The sequence below is a fragment of the Malaclemys terrapin genome, chromosome 6 (assembly GCF_027887155.1).
Source record: "Malaclemys terrapin pileata isolate rMalTer1 chromosome 6, rMalTer1.hap1, whole genome shotgun sequence".
NCBI classification, from domain to species: Eukaryota; Metazoa; Chordata; order Testudines; family Emydidae; genus Malaclemys; species Malaclemys terrapin.
In genome coordinates, this window is record NC_071510.1 from 116,207,720 (window position 1) to 116,228,797 (window position 21,078).

The 21,078-nt window shown below is 41.6% G+C and overlaps 1 protein-coding gene across 1 annotated transcript in view; it reads right to left on the minus strand.

The window, feature by feature from the left end:
* Positions 1-21,078, minus strand: part of DCC (DCC netrin 1 receptor) — a 943,937-nt gene that overhangs the window by 66,408 nt on the left and 856,451 nt on the right. Inside the window, exon 21 of the mRNA XM_054032598.1 lies at positions 19,027-19,059. Coding sequence (XP_053888573.1) covers positions 19,027-19,059 — 33 coding nt within the window. The remainder of the gene's footprint in view (positions 1-19,026; positions 19,060-21,078) is intronic.

Below are 21,078 nucleotides of genomic sequence, written 5' to 3' on the forward strand. Positions count from 1 at the left end.
ACTATAAGCCCTTCGGCGCTGTGCATGGATACCAGCCAATGCGAGGCTGTAATATGACTGTCCTATTTTACTTCAACAAAAAGCCATTTCTTATGGGGCACATGATTTCTCTCTACAGGCACCACAGCTGCCAGAACAAGCTCCAATACACTAAGGGACACTCCTCAGACATAGTGCACAATGGGCAAAAGAAAATGTAAGATAGCCCACTTCTGTCATTTCGTGCTTCATGTTATTCATAGACATCTTCGTTGCCAAGTTTAGGGATTGCCTTCTGGTTGTTCACCCTTGTATTTCCTTAGAGATACTGACAGTTTTCAATCATAAGAAAGAAAATTATGTTTAGTCAAGAATATCTCACTTAAACCTCTTCATTGTGCCAACACACCAAAAGCAGTTCTTCTGCCATAGGATTAATGTTAGCACAGACAGCTTTGGATGTAAGCTGCAGCATCACCCATTCTGGAAGCCACTGAGCATTCTATGTGCCTGCACCCATGGGTGCTCACTTGGCCATACACTTTGTCTGACCCTGCAGGCCTTATCATGCACAGAAAGGTGAATCTTGTGACTAAGGCACTGGATTGGGACTCAGGAGATCCAGTTTCAATTCCTGGCTCTGCCACAGTGAGTCTGGTCTAGTCACTTAAGGTATGGCTGCCCTGCACTTGGGTGTGAGCCTCCCACCTTAAGTAGACAGATGTGGGTTTGTGGGGCTCATGCTAACGTGCTAAAAATAGCTGTGTGGATGTTGTGGCACTGGCAGAGTTTTGGGCTAGCCACCTGAGCTCATACTCACCCTATTTCCTGGGTCTGAGCTCAAGTGGCTAGCCTGAGCCTCCACTGGTGTTGCACCATCCACACAGCTATTTGTAGTGCGCTAGCGCACGCTCTGCTAACACAAGGCAGCCTACCCAGGCTGCAAAGCTGCCTCCCACCTGCAGTGTAGACATACCCGTAGGGGCAGATTTTCCAAAACTGCTCAGCATGGTGGGTGCTCATTTCTTTTGACAATCTAGTCCTTAGTTTCAGAATGAGAGGTGCTGGGTGTTGAGTACTATTGACAATTTGGCCCTTATTTAGGTGGTTAAATGAAGCTGAACTCTTTGGGAAACTTGGTGCCAGTTGACGGTGCTCAGCACTAGAAAAGCTTTCCTTGAGACATAAAGCAGCTGCAAGAGAGAAGGTCTGAAACAACTGAGGCTGGCCTTCTAGCAGCTTTAGAGAGGAAGCTCAGATTGGATTGCCAAGCTGCCACCTGGGAAACTGGCTCTAAAAGCCGGCAAGGTGTATATAAAGGCAGAGTAAGGAAGGCTGATGGAGAGAAAGGAGCAACAGGAGTTGGAGCCTGGAATTGACAGACAGGAATTTGCAAGAGGAAGTAGGAATCTGATTACCAGGAAATCCATCCACAGGAAATCTACCCACAAGGGCCTGCAAGAGTTTGTTGTAAACATGATAGACAGAATGTGGGACTGGAAAAGTGGCACACAGAAGTAAGAAGAAAGATAAGACTAACTTGCACCATAATTACTACACTGTATAGATCAAGGTTGCAACTCCACTAGCTGCTCTTTGTCAGGAGGATTGCTGCTCCCTTTTAGACTTAGACTGGCAATAATCAGTAGATTGGGAAGATGACTCTGTCTGCATCCAGTCAGCCAGAAAGAAGGATGCCAGAGTCACTCAATCCAATTCTTGGGTCTGAGACAGCCCCTTTTGCACCACTCCAATGGCTAACCAGGATTCCTCAAGTTTTGGGAAATTCCTACCCCTGTTGCTACAGTCCTGGTGTAGGGAGCATGCTGCTTGAATGGCCTCTTAGAGGTGCTGGCACCTGGGCATAAATTAGATCTGTTCTAGTGGGTCCCAGGATTAGGCAGAGGATGCTGTAAGAGACAAAAATCTATCTGTGCCCCCTACGAGGTCCTGTAACAAGCAGAGTTCAACCACATCCAAGAATGAGGGTCACAAGAGTGCCCAGGAAGTGGAGGAGGAGAAAGGCCACAGGGGAGAATGTTCACAGGGTCTTAGCTAGCTTTCCTTCAGCCAGTTAGATCCTGATCTATTTCCTGGCAGGAAACTGGAGTTTTGAGTAGAGATGAAGTTATCCCTTGACTACATTAGCTATATCACCTCTGGATTTGCTCAACTTTCAGTTTCAAACATTGTATTTTCTCAGCGCAGCAAAAAATAAAACCAATGTTCAGTTATATCTGTTTAGCTTCTTTTCCAAGAATGCTAGCTATGCATTGCTCATTAGCAAAGCTTTCAGTGTCTCTAACACTAAGGATGACTTTCTATTGGCTGTTTCATAATATTAGCCATATAACTGAATCCCTACTGACTTTGGTAGTGGGGAGATGTTCCATAGACAAACATGGCATTTTAATTTCTGTTTTCCTTAATCTCCTTGCTTAATATTCATACAGAAACAGAGTATTTCAACCCACAGCATTATTTGTTTAGAAATAATCAGACATGCTGCCGAAAAAGAGGCACATGCCAAAAGTCATCAGAAGACCCAAACCAGGCATCAAACTACCACGTGCTATTGTTACTTTCTATGTGTCTTAAGATTTTAGAGCACCTAATTTTACAGTGAATAACATGAGAGGTGGAGAACATCCTGAATGTCGAGGAAGGAGACTTTCAATAAGATCAAAGCACATGCGAGTACTTGTGCTAAACACATTAATCCAAAATGGTTTTCAAAGAAACCTAAAAACAGGCACTATTTTCTTTGACCTCACTGCAGCATATGATGTGGTATGGCACATGGGTCTACCTGTTAAAATATTAAGAATCCTTTCACCATGGGTCACTGATGTCATCAAACTGCTACTCCGAGATAGACGGTTCACGGTGCATGTAGGTGAGAAAACAAGTTCTTGGAAAAAACAGATGAACGGGTTGCCCCAGGGGTCTGTTCTAGCCCCAACCTTATTCAATATATACATCAATGACCTGCCACCAACCCAGTCACGGAAGTTCATTTATGCAGAAGACATCTGCTGAGGGCTCCAGGCTCCAACTTTCTCTGAGATGGAGAAGACCATAGCACCAGCAAGACAATCTCTGGCACATTCCACCTCCACTACGCCAATGCTAAGAGGGAACTAAACATCATAATAAATGACCAGAGGTTGAAGCATGAAGCATATCCAGTTTACTTAGGTGTGATCCTCGACCGAACACTGACATACAAAAGTCACCTGAGGAAGATAGCAGTTAAGGTCAAAACACGCAACAACCATCTCAGCAAACTGGCAGGTTCTTTACAGGGCGCAAATTCTCCAGCCCTACGGATCTCAGCCCTTGCTATCTTGTACTCAATAGCAGAATACCTGACACCAGTATGGAGTCGGTCAGCACACATCAAACTTGCTGAAGTACAACTCAACTCAACAACGTGCATTATACCAGGAACTCTCTCACTGACTCATCTTCCATGCATAGACAACTCGTGCACCCGAATACTTGGGGGGGGGGCACAATCTAAAGTGGAGGACAAATGACCAACCCATGTGTCTCCTGTGCCCAGGACACCTCAGCCCTGAGCCACTGTGCTCTCCCCACCCCACCAGAGTTACCTGTGTGGGGAGAGGCTCTGTCCTTCTCCCACTGTGCCTCTCCCGGCACATTCAGCCATTCTCCCTGGCAGCTGGACCTGGGTGGGGAGCGGAGGTAGTGGGACAGAGTCATTTCTCATGCTGGCTGAAGGAGGCTGCTCAGGGTCACTGCTCTGTGCAGAGCAACAGCTACCTGAGAGAGACAGCCCAGCCACCATTGCCACTACCCCAGCCAGGCTCTCGCAGACAGCAGCAGTGCTGCACACTGACCTTAGTGGCCGGCGTGAGAAGTGGCCACTCCCCGCTTGGACCTGGCTGACAGGGATGGGACCAAATGTGCTGGGGGCAAGGCATGGCGGAAGAAGGACAGAGCCCTTCTCCCCCCCAGCTGTCTAAGCAGAAATCTTGAGGAGCATTTCATAGATTCATAGACTCTAGAACTGGAAGGGACCTCGAGAGGTCATCAAGTCCAGTCCCCTGCCCGCATGGCAGGACCAAATACTGTCTAGACCATCCCTGGTAGACATTTATCTAACCTATTCTTAAATATCTCCAGAGATGGAAATTCCACAACCTCCCTAGTCAATTTATTCCAGTGTTTAACCACCCTGACAATTAGGAACTTTTTCCTAATGTCCAACCTAGACCTCCCTTGCTGCAGTTTAAGCCCATTGCTTCTTGTTCTATCCTTAGAGGCTAAGGTGAACAAGTTTTCTACCTCCTCCTTATGACACCCTTTTAGATACCTGAAAACTGCTATCATGTCCCCTCTCGGTCTTCTCTTTTCCAAACTAAACAAACCCAATTCCTTCAGCCTTCCTTCATAGGTCATGTTCTCAAGACCTTTAATCATTCTTGTTGCTCTTCTCTGGACCCTTTCCAATTTCTCCACATCTTTCTTGAAATGCAGTGCCCAGAACTGGACACAATACTCCAGTTGAGGCCTAACCAGAGCAGAGTAGAGCGGAATAATGACTTCTCGTGTCTTGCTCACAACACACCTGTTAATACATCCCAGAATCACGTTTGCTTTTTTTCCAACAGCATCACACTGTTGACTCATATTTAGCTTGTGGTCCACTATAACCCCTAGATCCCTTTCTGCCATATTCCTTCCTAGACAGTCTCTTCCCATTCTGTATGTGTGAAACTGATTGTTCCTTCCTAAGTGGAGCACTTTGCATTTGTCTTTGTTAACCTTCATCCTGTTTACCTCAGACCATTTCTCCAATTTGTCCAGATCATTTTGAATTATGACCCTGTCCTCCAAAGCAGTTGCAATCCGTCCCAGATTAATATCATCCGCAAACTTAATAAGCGTACTTCCTATGCCAATATCTAAGTCGTTAATGAAGATATTGAACAGAGCCGGTCCCAAAACAGACCCCATGCGGAACCCCACTTGTTATGCCTTTCCAGCAGGATTGGGAACCATTAATAACAACTCTCTGAGTACGGTTATCCAGCCAGTTATGCACCCACCTTATAGTAGCCTCATCTAAATTGTATTTGCCTAGTTTATCGATAAGAATATCATGCGAGACCGTATCAAATGCCTTACTAAAGTCTAGGTATACCACATCCACAGCTTCTCCCTTATCCACAAGGCTCGTTATCCTATTGAAGAAAGCTATGAGATTGGTTTGACATGATTTGTTCTTTACAAATCCATTCTGGCTGTTCCCTATCACCTTACCACCTTCCAAGTTTTTGCAGATGATTTCCTTAATTACTTGCTCCATTATCTTTCCTGGCACAGAAGTTAAACTAACTGGTCTGTAGTTTCCTGGGTTGTTTTTATTTCCCTTTTTATAGATGGGCACTATATTTGCCCTTTTCCAGTCTTCTGGAATCTCTCCCGTCTCCCATGATTTTCCAAAGATAATAGCTAGAGGCTCAGATACCTCCTCTATTAGCTCCTTGAGTATTCTAGGATGCATTTCATCAGGCCCTGGTGACTTGCAGGCATCTAACTTTTCTAAGTGATTTTTAACTTGTTCTTTTTTTATTTTATCTGCTAAACCTACCCCCTTCCCATTAGCATTCACTATGTTAGGCATTCCTTCAGGCTTCTCGGTGAAGACCGAAACAAAGAAGTCATTAAGCATCTCTGCCATTTCCAAGTTTCCTGTTACTGTTTCTCCCTCTTCACTAAGCAGTGGGCCTACCCTGTCTTTGGTCTTCCTCTTGCTTCTAATGTATTGATAAAAAGTCTTCTTGTTTCCCTTTATTCCTGTAGCTAGTTTGAGCTCATTTTGTGCCTTTGCCTTTCTAATCTTGCCCCTGCATTCCTGTGTTGTTTGCCTATATTCATCCTTTGTAATCTGTCCTAGTTTCCATTTTTTATATGACTCCTTTTTATTTTTTAGATCATGCAAGATCTTGTGGTTAAGCCAAGGTGGTCTTTTGCCACATTTTCTATCTTTCCTAACCAGCGGAATAGGTTGCTTGTGGGCCCTTAATAGTGTCCCTTTGAAAAACTGCCAACTCTCCTCAGTTGTTTTTCCCCTCAGTCTTGATTCCCATGGGCCCTTACCTATCAGCTCTCTGAGCTTACCAAAATCCGCCTTCCTGAAATCCATTGTCTTTATTTTGCTGTTCTCCCTTCAACCCTTCCTTAGAATTTCAAACTCTATGATTTCATGATCACTTTCACCCAAGCTGCCTTCTATTTTCAAATTCTCAACGAGTTCCTCCCTATTTGTTAAAATCAAGTCTAGAACAGCTTCCCCCCTAGTAGCTTTTTCAACCTTCTGAAATAAAAAGTTGTCTGCAATGCAGTCCAAGAATTTGTTGGATAGTCTGTGCCCCGCTGTGTTATTTTCCCAACATATATCCGGATAGTTGAAGTCCCCCATCACCACCAAATCTTGGGCTTTGGATGATTTTGTTAGTTGTTTAAAAAATGCCTCATCCACCTCTTCCACCTGGTTAGGTGGCCTGTAGTAGACTCCTAGCATGACATGACCCTTGTTTTTTACCCCTTTTAGCCTAACCCAGAGACTCTCAACACTTCCATCTCCTATGTCCATCTCTACCTCAGTCCAAGTGTGTACATTTTTAATATATAAGGCAACACCTCCTCCCTTTTTCCCCTGTCTATCCTTCCTGAGCAAGCTGTACTCATCCACACCAACATTCCAATCATGTGTATTATCCCACCAAGTTTCAGTGATGCCAACAATGTCATAGTTGTATTTATTTATTAGCACTTCCAGTTCTTCCTGCTTATTACCCATACTTCTCGCATTTGTATATAGGCATCTAAGATACTGGTTTGATCTTTCCTCCCAGTTTTGTCCTGACCCTCCTTTCTCTCTGCCAATATAGCCCACACTCCCTCTTGTTTCCGACCCATCTCCCAGGTCTCCATGTTCCCCACTTACCTGTGGGCTTTGCTCACCTGTCCCCGTCGAACCCAGGTATTTGACCCTGTATACCCCTCCACGTGTCGCCTATGCTTCTATGGCTCCCAGTTCTGAGTCACACTGCTCCCCCTTACATCACGAGGGAGATTGCAGCTGGCAAGTTGCTCTAGAAGGTATGTGCCAACCCAAGCTTGTTTAATGACCTTTTTAGTCCACCATCTATATCTTTCACCATGACACCTATTGTGGTTGAGGCTGCCATGCCAGGATGTGACAGCAAAGTCACTTCCTGTGGTGGGAAGACTGGTGCTTAACTTCAACCACCAGTCAGCTTCTTGCCACAGACCCTACTGCCTGCTCGCCCCGGCTTTGATCTGCCAGGTCATCTGTTGGCCCTTCTTAACCGATTCCAGACTGGACAAGGCCTCTGTGCAGCCAACCAGCACCGTTGGGGGTCTTCAAGACAATCCAAGCTGCAGCTGTGGTCATCTAACAATGATACATATTGTGGAGGAGTGTCTGCAAACCAAATTCAGCAGTGGGCTCCAAGAGCTCCACTTGGTCACTAGCAACATTATTGCTTGGCTGGGTGAATATGCAAACAGTAAATAAATAAATAAATTTGTTTAGAAAGCAGCTGTTTGAGATGCTCATGAATTACTCATCTTTTTACATCTGCTATGTTCACAGCTTCCATGAGAGACTTAGGTAAATACCAAAAGCCTGGAGCTAACAGAAGCTTCAGCAAAAGGTAAAGAGGAGAGCTAGCTGCCTTCTGCTGTCACAGTATGGGAGCAGGTTGCTGTCTTTAGGCTGACATCAGGCTATAGATGTACTTGCAGTTGTTTTCATACTGGCTGGATGGAAGCAGTAAGCAGAACAATGAGACAGTTTATAGTTTTCAGATTAATGATATTGAACACTGGATGGTTTATGCTTCGAATAGCCAAACTGCAACATGCCCGCTGTAATCCAAACATGGCAAAGGTTGAATGACAGAAAGTTAAGTTCCCAGCATGACTAACCTGCCTTACAAACCCCATTTCCCTGAAAGCTAAAACAATTAGTGCTCTGTTTATTCATGAGCTCAAAACCACTGAGGTGTAAAGTGGTTAGGTGCACTGCCAAGTATAATGCATTCATTCCCTATCCAGAAAAGTCAAAATCCGTTGAATTCACAGGGATCTGTTTGGATGCCTTGCTATATGCCCTCAGAATGACAAAGGCCACCACTTTCTCCAGGGTTTTGAGACATGAGTCTTGGTTTTCAGGCTTGAGTGATCTTCCAGCAGTGCTTCTGATGCTAGACCCATCTGAGGAGAACTTCTTTACATCCTGCCAAATATGCTTGTTAGATCAGATACTCGGCAGGTATAAATTGGCATAGATCTTCTGATCCATTGTTTTTTAAAGGTTTATAAACTATAGATAATGCAGATGGCACTCCATTGGACCTGTACATTGTGAAATTATTCCTAATGGTAGTGCATTTTATACATGCCCCTGTAAATCTCTAACCCATGGGCTACCAAAAGGGTAATGTCATTTGAAAATCTGACTTCTCCTCAACACACAACATAATTCTAATTTGGAATAACACAGATGTCTATTCCGGGAAATTGAACCTAACCAACTCTGGAAAGCTCAAAGGAGTCATTGCATAGATGATACATTTGAAGAAAAAAAATCTACTGAACTTCCCCCAGGATAAGGAAAATATCAACTGAAAGACATGTTCCCTTTGACCAAACATTACAAATCAATGATATAACTTACCTAAGTCCAAACATAAGAATCAGCTTGTCACTTGAGAAGACATGATTGCCAAATTTTGAACCAAACTTAATTCTGCATGCAACTGCTACTATGTTCTCATTACCTACCTATATACTAACCTGTTCCTATCCAGAGAAAATATGGAATGAAGAACCTGATATTAGCTTATCATATGAAAACTGGGATAGGATAAAACAAAATAAACCAACCTCTTCCTCACCCACTGTCCACTTATTAAAAAAAAAAAATCTTAAAGAGAAACTATTTAGACTTCAACAAGACTTTGCTATTCAGCAACTCTAACAAGCTGTTTGAAAGTGTCTACATACCACAGATCCTCTTTTATATGTACTTTGTGCCTCTGACAAAAATTCCTTCTCATATGACCTGGTCTATGATTTTACTTTTACCTTCATGTTGACAGTTATTGCCTTGGAACTTGAGCAGTCCTATAAATGTCACACATTCAGAGTAAATAAGGGGAACCAAAATTCCGTTTCCAAATGCACCTAACCCATGGCATGAAGGCTCCTAAGGGATTTGGATACATTTGGAAACTAGATTTTGGCTTCTCAGTGACTTAGGCACTTTGGAAAATTTCACACTCAGTGTACATTGCCTTACATCTCTGTGAATCTCTAACCTCTGCAGAGAGCCAGGGGGGCTCCCTATTCCTGGACATTCAGGGATGGATTTTTAAAGGCATTTAGGTACCTAAAGATACAGATTGATGCCTAATGGGATATTTAAATGTGCCTAGGCACCTAATTCCCAATGAGAAGTCTCTTAGATCCAATGTAGTGGACATTTTTGCTAATAAATCAAGATTAGCTCTTAAAGATGCCAAATACAGTGCTGTAGTATTACAATTCTACCTGTCCTGAATCACATTTCCTACCCTGGAATAACATTGAGTTCCTGTGTTTTTAAAGCAATGGTCTTTCTGAAGGAAGTGGGAATTTTAAAGTTCAGTCATAAAGATGAGAAGACTCTTTGTTCTGAACACAGGACTAGGGACCCAGCTTCTAAGTGTTTTCTTAAAGTCATGGCTCCATCCCTGATTTGCAGCATGACCTTGGAAAAGATTCTCGCTGTAAATGAAAAAGGGCACTATTCTAATCTGTTAAAAACAACTTCAAATACAAAGAGAATCAGAGGGCAAAGCTTTAGTAAATCAATTAATTACAAGTCTCAGATGTTCCCAACTCTCCCTATCATAAGAAGTGATCCTCATTGCTGAATGACATACTATACTAAGAGCATGTCTACACTACAAAGGTAAGTTGACTTAATGTTGACATCAGGTCTCCACAGTAATTAAGTCGGTCGTGTGTGTCCACACCATGCTCATTGTGTTGGTGTAGTGTGTCCTCACTAGTAGCACTTGCATCGATGCACAGAGTAGTGCATTGTGGATAGCTATCCCACTGTGCAACTAGCTGCAGGGGGTTTGGGGAAGGTCTTGCAATGCTTCATGGGACCAAAACTTTGTTGCAGGGGGGAATGGGAACATGATGCAATTTCCTCCCTCCCTCTCCCTTCTGCTATCAATGGCAAACAACCCATGTTTTGGGGGGGAAGAAGGGGGAAGGGCTTTAACAGTGGAGAGGCTGTGTACCTGGCTGCTGTGCAGTGGAATTGAAAATGATCTCCAGAGCATTCACAGTGGAGCATTATGGGAAACCTCCTGGAGGCTATTTCAGTCAAATTATACAACTATGTGTCTACACTGCCTTTCTGTCGACCCATCAATATCAAATTAAATGCTACGCCTCTCACGGACGTGGAGTTATTAAGTCGACGTCACAGGTGAGTTAGGTCAGTGGAAGGGACCTGGTAGTGTAGATGCATACATTATTAGGTTGACTTCAGGCGGCTTCCATCCACCTACGTTTGTAGTGTAGACCAGGCCTAAGTAGTCAACAGAAATGTGCTATTTCTGGGTGGCCCAATATATGCTGTCCCAAAAGGTGCAAAAGTCTTAATATTATACATTGATTTAATTTCCATAATTTTGAGACATTCTAGCTCATTTTGAGAATTATTCTGACTGAGATTTTACAAGTTACACATTGCTTCCATTTTCATTCAAACAAAACTAGGATGAATCTTTATTAAGATCAAGCACAGTATTCACTCAGTAAAACAGCTGCCATTCACAAACATGATAGAATTAGCTGCAAGGGCTATTATTATTGACTTTGCAAAATTGGAAAAAAATATGATTTGTCACCAGCTTCAGTGGAAGTGCTAATTTTTTAGTACATCTGGAGATTCAGTTTGAATGAATCCATGCTATTTTGATTGTATAGCGTTTTCTTTATATCCTGACAATTTGTTAAATACCACTGTTCCATGCTGTTAGACAGTTTCTGTAATCCACCCCAGAACTGGCTGCATTTGTTGGTGCACGAGATGATTACTATACTATACCTTCCACAAAAAAAGTGAGAATTATTTTGGATGAACATGAGCTGCATAAATATGTGACATAATTCGACTCAAAATGCCTGTCTGCCTCTTCTTCTCCTTCGCATAACAGGGTGCTTTTAAGCAGTTCACTACGCTCTTATTTGTTTTTTTCATCTACTGAGCTTCTTTTCCCTTCTCCTTTGTTGACAAGTGCCTGCCTTGTGCTCTTGGCTCTTTTCCTAGCTTGCTCTTCTGACCTTTCAGATACTGAGCAGCTGACAGCAGGAGTTAGTTGCCTAGGCTGAACTAGCAGAGTGGCTTTGACATCACCAATGCTCCCACCTACTTCACTGGGTGCAGCTCTCATGTTATTAGAGCATGCTGTGGTGACATAGCTGTCATTAAGGGTCATGGTTAGGTCTTGCTGAGCCACGTGAGTTTCTCATCCTCCCTCTGTCCCCTCTTTCCTGTAAATCTCTTTCTTTGCTCCAGCCAAACCATAATACTAGTGGAAGGATAGGCAGGGGGTTAATGAAACAGCTGCAGCAAAAGAAATGGGAGGGAGCACAGGCAGAAAATTGAAGGAAAAAATAATGCATGGGCACATTTCTCAGTAGCTGCTTCGGAACCTGGGGAGAAAATAGGTCTCATTATAAGCATGACAGTCTTTCTAGATGCCAAGGTGGAAAGCTCTGTGGGAGAATCATTGGAGATTATATTGGCAGGAACAATCCTGCACTAACAGTAGAATGAAGCAGATGCCCTAATAGGGTTAATTCTGTTATTTTATGAGAAGGATATATGTGATGGAATAAGCCCTAAGGGCCTGATCCAACACTCTCTTAGGTATGTCTAGGGCGATTATCACCTTATAATCTAAACTCAGCTTCGAATTGGATTTTATCTTGGTGTGTGTTTCCATTGGGCCAAATCCTGAGATCCTTAATAAGGTTTTGCTTGGTGCTTACTTACCTCCACTGAAGCCAATGGCAAAATTACCTTGACTTCAGTGGGGCCAGGACAAACAGTTTGCATAAGAATTGTGTGAAAACTGGGTAAGAACTGCAGGATTTGGCTCATATGCTTTAGAAATGTATTAGATGACTTTAATGTACCTCTTTAGTGATTTAGAACCTGATCTACTGCACATTACATACCATAAGAAGGGATCCCTAATGACATACCATACTATGTAGTACACGTAGTATGCTATTTCTGGGTGGCCCAAAAGATGAAAAAGTCTTAATATTATCCCTAAGAGAGAGAGCATAGCTGGATGGGAAATTAAAGGCCGGCTTATATAACACAATCATAAATAACTCAAAATAGTATGTTAGAACTATTCTGAGAGCATATTTTTATAGAGGTAATACCAGAATGTTTCACAACACAGAAAATGAGCTCAGAATGTCCCGTTAAAATTATAAATGTAGGATATCTCATGGGAGTAATGAGATGCAGACTCTTACATGGCGGGAGGGATAGCTCAGTGGTTTGAGCATTGGCCTGCTAAACCCATGGTTGTGAGGTCAATCCTCAAGGGGGGGCATTTAGGATTCTGGAGCAAAAATCTTTCTGGGGATTGGTCCTGCTTTGAGCAGGAGGTTGGACTAGATGACCTCCTGAGGTCCCTTCCACACCTGAATCAAATTTTATTCAAAGTTTATTTCATCATATATATCACATTCCTCAGATTCTACAGATTGTTCTGGTGACACTATTTTAGCCTTTAAAATTTAATTTTGTATTCATGAAAGTTGCTGGATTGAGAGCATTGAAAGATCTACACAGGACAGTTCCAGTATGGGCAGAATCCGGAAAATCCTGACCAGCTCTAGGATTCAGAGTTTTTCAGTTGTCAGTCCTCGGTCTCCCTTCTGAGACTGAAAACAAGATTGTTGAAATCTGTACTCTAGTAACTGAGCAGAGACCACTAATTCATTTAACCAAAGAGTAATCCAGTGATAACACTTTTGTAGTTGCTGATACTGACTTTCAATTTATGGCTTACATTTAAGAGTCTGCGTCTCATTACTCCCATGAGACATCCTCAGGTTCTTTTTGTATTTATTTATTTCCTTAATTTTAACTTTTGTGTCATAATGGTGATTAACTATGACCTGGAGGAATTTAATGTTCATGTCTAAAACAATCAAACCTAACTGGTACATTGAAAATGTGTTTTGATTTTTTAAGAATAAAATTGTGCCTGCCAGTACCACTGGTAATATTCAAGGTGCCTTTCCACTCTATTTGACACAATACAGATTGCCAGGGTTCAGTTCACCAACAACGCATCCAGCAGGACCCCTATTGCTATGGCTGGCATAGCTCTGGGACTGTGTTTTAGACTATTTTTCATTTATGGGACACTTTGGTGGAGAGAATCCTCCACAGGAAGGTGATGATGTAGTGGAAGAACGCCATGAACATGATTTCTATATGGGGTTGATGGACTGCGCTTGAAAATGGAAGTCAGAAGAAAGATACAGTTTAATGACATGAGCATGAGAATGGGGACCAGGAGCATCTCAATTCTAAATTTGGCTCAGACAGTGGCAATAACCACCATTACCTCTGTGGCCTCAAGTAAGTCACTTAGGCCAAATCTTCAAATTTGTATGGACCTAAATATGTAGGTCAGCACCCACAACTGCCATGTCACTGCCAGTTTAAGTTAAGTTAAGTGCCTAACTTTAACTGCTTGACAGTGAGCTAGACACCAGGTTAGACACAGAGGTCCGTGCATGAGGATCTCAGAGTCTCAATATGGAGAAAAGACAAAACACCCCTGTTTTAATCTGCCTAAAAACTTGAGCTCCTACTACACCTATCTGCCAACCTTGCTGTGCTATCTATCCATCCTGTAGTTTTTACAGTATTGTTATACTTTTCTGTATCAACTTCTATGTGTATTATATGTGGCTATTAGAAATGAGCTCTCTCTATAAGTTATCATGAGTTACAACTGAGTTTAGTGCCTATAACAGGACAGAAAGTCGTGCATGCTCAGTTTCAGTTCAAAAGGATTATGTTTGTGCTGACAAAACCTTAACTGTAACATTACTCGTGATACTACACTTGTTATTTTATCAGTGAATAGCTACCACGTACATTCTCTGCATAAACCTATACCGAGCCTTTCTGAGCAGTAGTTCTGGGCAAATGGAGCTATTTTCCTAGGAAATTTATATAAAGAAACTTGAAATAGCCTTGTGCATATCCTGGTATTATATTTGCACAGTATTCAAGACCTTATTTGAATCTGTAGTAAAATGCATGTTTGCTGTGATTAGATCTCTTGATGATACATATACGATACACAGGCTAGTTCCACCTTCAGCTGACATGCTTATTTAGTTCGCTACATGAATTAAACTACAGCACTGTTTTTCAAAAGGGATGCAACCGGCCTCCCTGCTGAGGCTCTGATCTTTTTCCAAGAGGGACTCAGGCAAGTCTAGAGAAAATGAAGAGAAGACTATACTCTCACGCCCCCCCCCACCCGCTTATTTATTTTTTAAAAGGGCATAGCCAATGCTGTATCTAGAATATTCAATAAACATTCCTGTATTTTTGCTGGTTTCTACATGGATACAAGCCAGCAGACAAGAAACAAGAACATCGCTGACCCTGCCTTCATATTTAAATTATGCACCTTTTTCATGCACCTTTTTCTGTGGGACAAATACAGAAGAATCCAGAACTAGAGGCAAGACAGGCCTGGATAACCAAGCTATAGCAATTTTCTACACCACATTCAGAAGTGTAACCCCAATGCCTACAGAAAAACTACAGCCCTCATCCTTTAAGTAACTCTAGATAGGCAAACAGGAGCGCCAGTATGGAGCCATATTGGGGTTCCATATGGGTGCAGGTGCTTGTCTGTACAGAGCCTGTCCTGGGCTAGGACCTAGATTAGTTATTTGCATTCTGAAGTGATAGCAAGTGGGGGAGAAATAAATACACTGATTTCTCACTTTTCATTCCAAATAATTGTGCCATGACACTAAACATTAAATTGTGCAATATTATGTTACGTCCATGCAATTTTACATCTAACTTGAATTAACGCACCATACTATAATACTTTGAAGAGCAACATTTATCACTAGCCCACCTTTTGTTTTCATGCCTATTTTGTGTTATATTGTTGGATTTCAAGTTGTTAATCCAAATTTATCATGTGGGTAGAAAGTTAGCTGAACTGTTACCAAATAATAACTCAAGTTTCCCTCTATTTGCATTTATTTAAAATCATTCCCAAGGTATCTGAGCAAATTGGCATCTTCTTTATGCTCCCGATTTTCTATTAAGATCAGAATTGACTGACTACTTGATTGCCTCATTTGTAATCTAGCATCAAAGGTAGAAGGAACATTTTGTAACTGGCAGTCCTGGAGTTACAACAGCTGGGGATCTTACTAAAAATCAAGATGCCCCATTTATTTTATCAGTTAAGGCAAGTCTAATGAAATATGCTGAGATTTCTACAGTGATCTAATGGACTTATGTGCCCAACTCACATAAACTTTAATTAGAAGAAGGGTGCCTAAGTGATTTAGGTGCCACTAAAAATCATAGCCTATCTACATATTATTCCTAACTGTTCCTCAGTACTGATAATTTTATTATTAGGGCTGTCAATTAATCTCAGTTAATGTATGCAATTAATGCAAAACAAATTAACTAGATTAAAGAATAGTCACAATTAATTACCATTTTAATCACACTGTTATACAATAATAGAATACCAATTTAAATGTATTATATATTTCTGGATGTTTTTCTACATTTTCAAATATATTGTTTTAAATTACAACACAGAATACAAAGTGTACAGTGCTCACTTTATAGTATTATTTTTATTACAAATATTTGCATCATAAAAAATATAAACAAAAGAAATAGTATTTTTCAATTCACCTTATACAAGTCCATTCAATCCTACTTCTTGTTCAGCCAATCACTAAGACAAACAAGTTTGTTTACATTTATGGGAGATAATGTTGCCCACTTCTTAACTACGTCACCTGAAAGTGAGAACAGGTGTTCACATGGGATTGTTGTAGCCGGCGTTGCAAGGTATTTATGAGCCAGATATGCTAAAACATTTGTATGCCCCTTTGTGCTTTGACTTGTAGGCACTAAAGTTTTACCTTGTTTTGGTTTTGAGTGCAATTATGTAACAAAAAAAAAAATCTACATTTGTAAGTTGCACTTTCATGATAAAGGGATTGCCCTACAGCACCTGTATGAGGTAAATTGAAAAATACTATTTCTTTTGTTTATATTATTGAAAATATTTGTAATCCAAAATAATAAAGTGAGCACTTGTACACTTTGTATTCTGTGTTGCATTTGAAATCAATATATTTGAAAATGTAGAAAAACTTCCAAAAATATTTATAATAAATTTAAATAGGACAGGCAGTCCTTGACTTTACAACGTTCGACTTACGATGAGAGGCACTTACAACGTTTCTGAACTGATACCCTGATTCGACTTATGACAACTGGTTTTGACTTTAGGACGCTCAGTCCCGCAATGGAGTGGATTGCAGTTCTGAGTTACGAAGTTTTGACTTCCAACGCAATTTTCATTGTATTGTATTGTTTAACAGTGCGATTAAAACTGTGACCAATCACAACAATTTTTTAAAATCTCAGGATTAATTGCGATTATATTTTTAATTGTTTGACAGCCCTATTTATTGCTTGTTAGGCCTGCTTGGAAAGAACAATTGTTTTAAAAAGGCAAGGGGGGGGGAGGGTAATTTGAAACTATTTTGCAGCCTACACATTTTCACATTTTCCAAAACAAAACAAAATTGGTTTTTCATGTCAAGCATGATCTTTGTGTGTGTTCTGGTGAAAAACCTGATGTTGGTTGAAATCAAATGTCAAGTTTCAAAAAGATAAATGTTGAGATTCCTGTTCCCAAAGATAAAGAATGAAATCCTGAAACCTTAAGGTGGATTTTCAAAGCTTCTAAGGACGCACCTTCACTGGGCTGGGAGGTGTGTTCTTATCTTGTGGTAACTGACATGATGTAAAATCCGACTTAATATACAGTTTATAGCATTCACAGGTGCTAGCAGGTTGAGATAAAGCAGGGGCAGGCAAGCTTTTTGGCCTGAGGGCTGCATCAGGTTTCGTAAATTGTATGGAGGGCTGGTTAGGGGAGGGGATCGTGGCCCGGCCCCAACCTCCTATCTGCCCCCCCCTCCAAGACTCCTGCCCCATTCAACTCCCCCTGTTCCCTGACAGCCCCCCCCAGGACCCTTGCACCATCCTCACCCCCTGCTCCCTGTCTCCTGACCGCCCCCTGCCCTCCACTGCCCCATCCAACCCCTCCTCTCATTCTTGACGGCCCCCCTGGGATCCCTGCCCCATCCAACTATCCCTTCTCCCTGTCCCCTGACTTCCCCAGGAACCCCTGCCCCTGACTGCCCCCTGCCACCCCATCCAATCCCCCCTCTGCTTCCTGACTTCCCCCCTCCAGGACCCCTGCCCTATTCAACCCCCTGTTCCCCCCCAACTACCCCAACCCCTATCCACACCCCCGCCCCCTGACCACCACCCCGAATTCCCCTGCCCTCTATCCAACCCTCCCCTGCTCCATCCCCCCTTACTATGCTGCCTAGAGCACCGGTGGCTGGCGGTACTACAGCTGTGCTGCCTGGCTGGAGCCGGGCCATGCCGCCGCCACCACCACGCAGCACAGAGACCAGCAGGCTCTGCAGCTGCGCTGCCCCAGGAGCTCACAGCCCTGCCGCCCAGAGCATTGCGCCAGCGGCGGAGTGAGCAAGCTGAGGCTGCGGAGGAGGGGAGATAGCGGGGGAGGGGCCGAGGGCTAGCCTCCCAGGCCAGGAACTCGGGGGCCAGGCAGGACGGTCCCGCGGGCCGGATGTGGCCCACAGGCCATAGTTTGCCCACCTCTGAGATAAAGACTATGGGAGTGTATAGGCTTTACTGTGACCTGCTTACGTAAGTGAAAGCTACAAACTGCCTTGTCTTCACTAGGATTTTACGTCGTGTTAGTTAACTTGAGTTAGCTAACACAAGGTAAGACTGCACCTTTTCTCCAAGTGAAGAGAGACCTATGGGGTTTGGATACCCTATTTCCATTGAAATTAGTGTGAAATGGGAGTTCAAATCACCTAAATGGCTTTGTAGCCTTAAACTTTTCAGATATCACTGTGAATATTTCCCTCTCTCAATGTTTTGAATTACATTACTTATATGGAAGATGCTATTTGCATTGGAAATGGGTGCTTACAATAAATCAGTTTGGAGTAAAAAGAAGATGAAAATTTCCAAGCAACAGACATCACAAATAATAAAAATAACTATAGTAAGCTAACAGCAGAAGAAACATGACTAATTAAACAACATTTCATATGTGGTAAACATAGGAATGATAATGCCTTGAAAAGTTGACTAAACTTTGCTTTTATTAAACAGGGCTGCTGACTTGAGAAAGAAAATGATTCATGATTTTTTACTGCAACACTTCAGAACTTTAATCTATAACCCATGAAAGGGTGCAAGAGCAGTTTGAATATTATGCTGAGCTTAATTATACTTAATGTGAATTATTCAGAAATGCAGCAGAGAGACTAAAAATTTATTTCGTACAAAGAAGCTTGACATTTTAATTGGTCCTTCAGAAAAGAGACAAAACAATTTCCTCTCAAGAAAATTTACATCTTCCCCATCAAAGCAGCAGCCTTAGCGGAGCAGAACTTCATTAACAAGATTAATTATCATTCCAGTGCCTGCCTCATCAGGTGTGCAGCCCAGGTGAAAAACAGAATGCAAAGTGACGAGTAACATCGTTCCTAACGTTCAGCATTGATTCTAAGAGAAAACGTGACAGTTTGAGGCCACTGTACCTTGGTCATTAGCCATTTTGTCAGGGTGCTCGACTGCAAGAAAAAGACAATATCATTAGACTGTGACAGCTCCTAGTAGCCAAGCTGACATATCAAATCAACAATTTTGTTAGCAGGTTTTCATATCAAGTTGCTGCTCTCCTGCACTTTTGGTGGATTGATTGGGACAAAGAGAGATATTTTACCTTTCCCCTGTTCAAAGAGATTCTGAAGAACAGAGAAGACAAGTACACGTCGCACTGTGTTTCACATCAAATGTAGTCACAAGTTCTTTAAAAAATAAAGCAGTTAAAAATGTATATTTCCTCAACTTGTTGGTCTCTGAACTTAGAAGTATCATCTGGGAAGTTTAATTAAGCTTGGAAGTGAAAGAGAGAGAAAGTGAAAGAGAGAGACTGTTCCTTGAATAATTGCATACAAATCACCTATGTATTGGAAACTAGATCTGAATTATAATGTTATTGTTTCAGCTTTTTGCAAAAGAGGTTTTAAATTATTTACATGCTTTTGTATAATAATTACACAAACGATGGTGTGATTTGAAGTGCACCAGACAAGGCTTCAGAATTCAGTAGACACATTGAAAGCTCTTCTGAACTGTTAGCAGCTCCCAGCATATTATTAAATGATAGATAGTATTAAGCTTCCCTTCAGATTCAGAAATAGCTACCATTATGGAAAATTATCCAATTTTCTGGTTAATAAAATTTTAAAGGAATTTAAGCTACAGGAGATTTTAAAAAAAAGATTTTGACACACCTGAGTTTGAGTAGCTGAGTAAGCAGTCTATAAATGTAGGGTGGTTTTTAAAGGCCGGTCTATTCTCCCTTTGAAGAACACTACATTATTTGGTTACCCACCTTCATGTTATGACCACCATGTTATCCCATGGCTTAGCTTACAAGATGTTGCCATGAACAATAAAGGCCCAAGATGGTGGAAATGTACATGTAGCACAATGACATTAGTGTGTTTATTTCTGATAACAATGTCATCAGCACCTGTTATCATTGTAACTTCCATTAGTACTTATGAAAGTTCCATGCCTGCAGCAAAGGGAAAACAGACCCTTCAATGATCACCATGCACTCAACTATTTTAACTATAAAAAGAACAGGAGTACTTGTGGCACTTTAGAGACTAACAAATTTATTAGAGCATAAGCTTTGTTAGTCTCTAAGGTGCCACAAGTACTCCTGTTCTTTTTACGGATACAGACTAACACGGCTGCTACCCTGAAACCTATTTTAACTATGTTAACAGAGAAAAATGTATAGAGTTGTACATATTCCCTCAAAGTTTCTAGAAATCTTTTGGGGAGAATGGGTTTCCCTGCTGAGTCATATCTGGGATTATGACCTTCCCCGGAAAACAAATTTATTTATAAAAACATTAAACCCTTGATTGCAACTGCAGTTACCTCATTCCAACTATTTATGACATTTAAAAGCTGACCTCAACTTTTTCTGCCTTCTTCGAGTTATTAAGGAGATGTAACCTGTGACATCTACAGTGTCGTGAAATACTGCCGTGGTGGTTCAGTAGGTAACATTTTTCTCTGGCAGGTCATAAAGGTTCACGTTTTGTACAGCTTAGGAGCAAGGATTTGCTTTTTAACCACCACTCCAATACAGCATTAGAGGGCACTCTAATGCTAGAAATGCTGCCCCATATCAGCTTTGCCAAACAGAAATGGGACATCAGCAATATATATTCCTGATGTCCTGCAGCAAGTCCCCAAATAAAGACTTTCCCTGCTTATCTTGGTATAATGGCATTGGTAATATCTGACAAAATTGAAAAGCCAGGATAATTTTCTCTCTCTCTCTCCTTTATATAAACAACTGACCATGTATTTCATTAATCCTTGAAATAAAGCCTATAGATGTACTGCATGTATACAGATTTGTACAAAATGCAGTATGTGCATTTTCATATTGTTATCTATGCATGTTGGTTTATTTTTGTGTGCAATATTAATAAACAGTTCAAATACTAGTATTTTATTTGCTTCACTGAAAGTTCAGTAGATAATTATGGATTGTTTCTAAG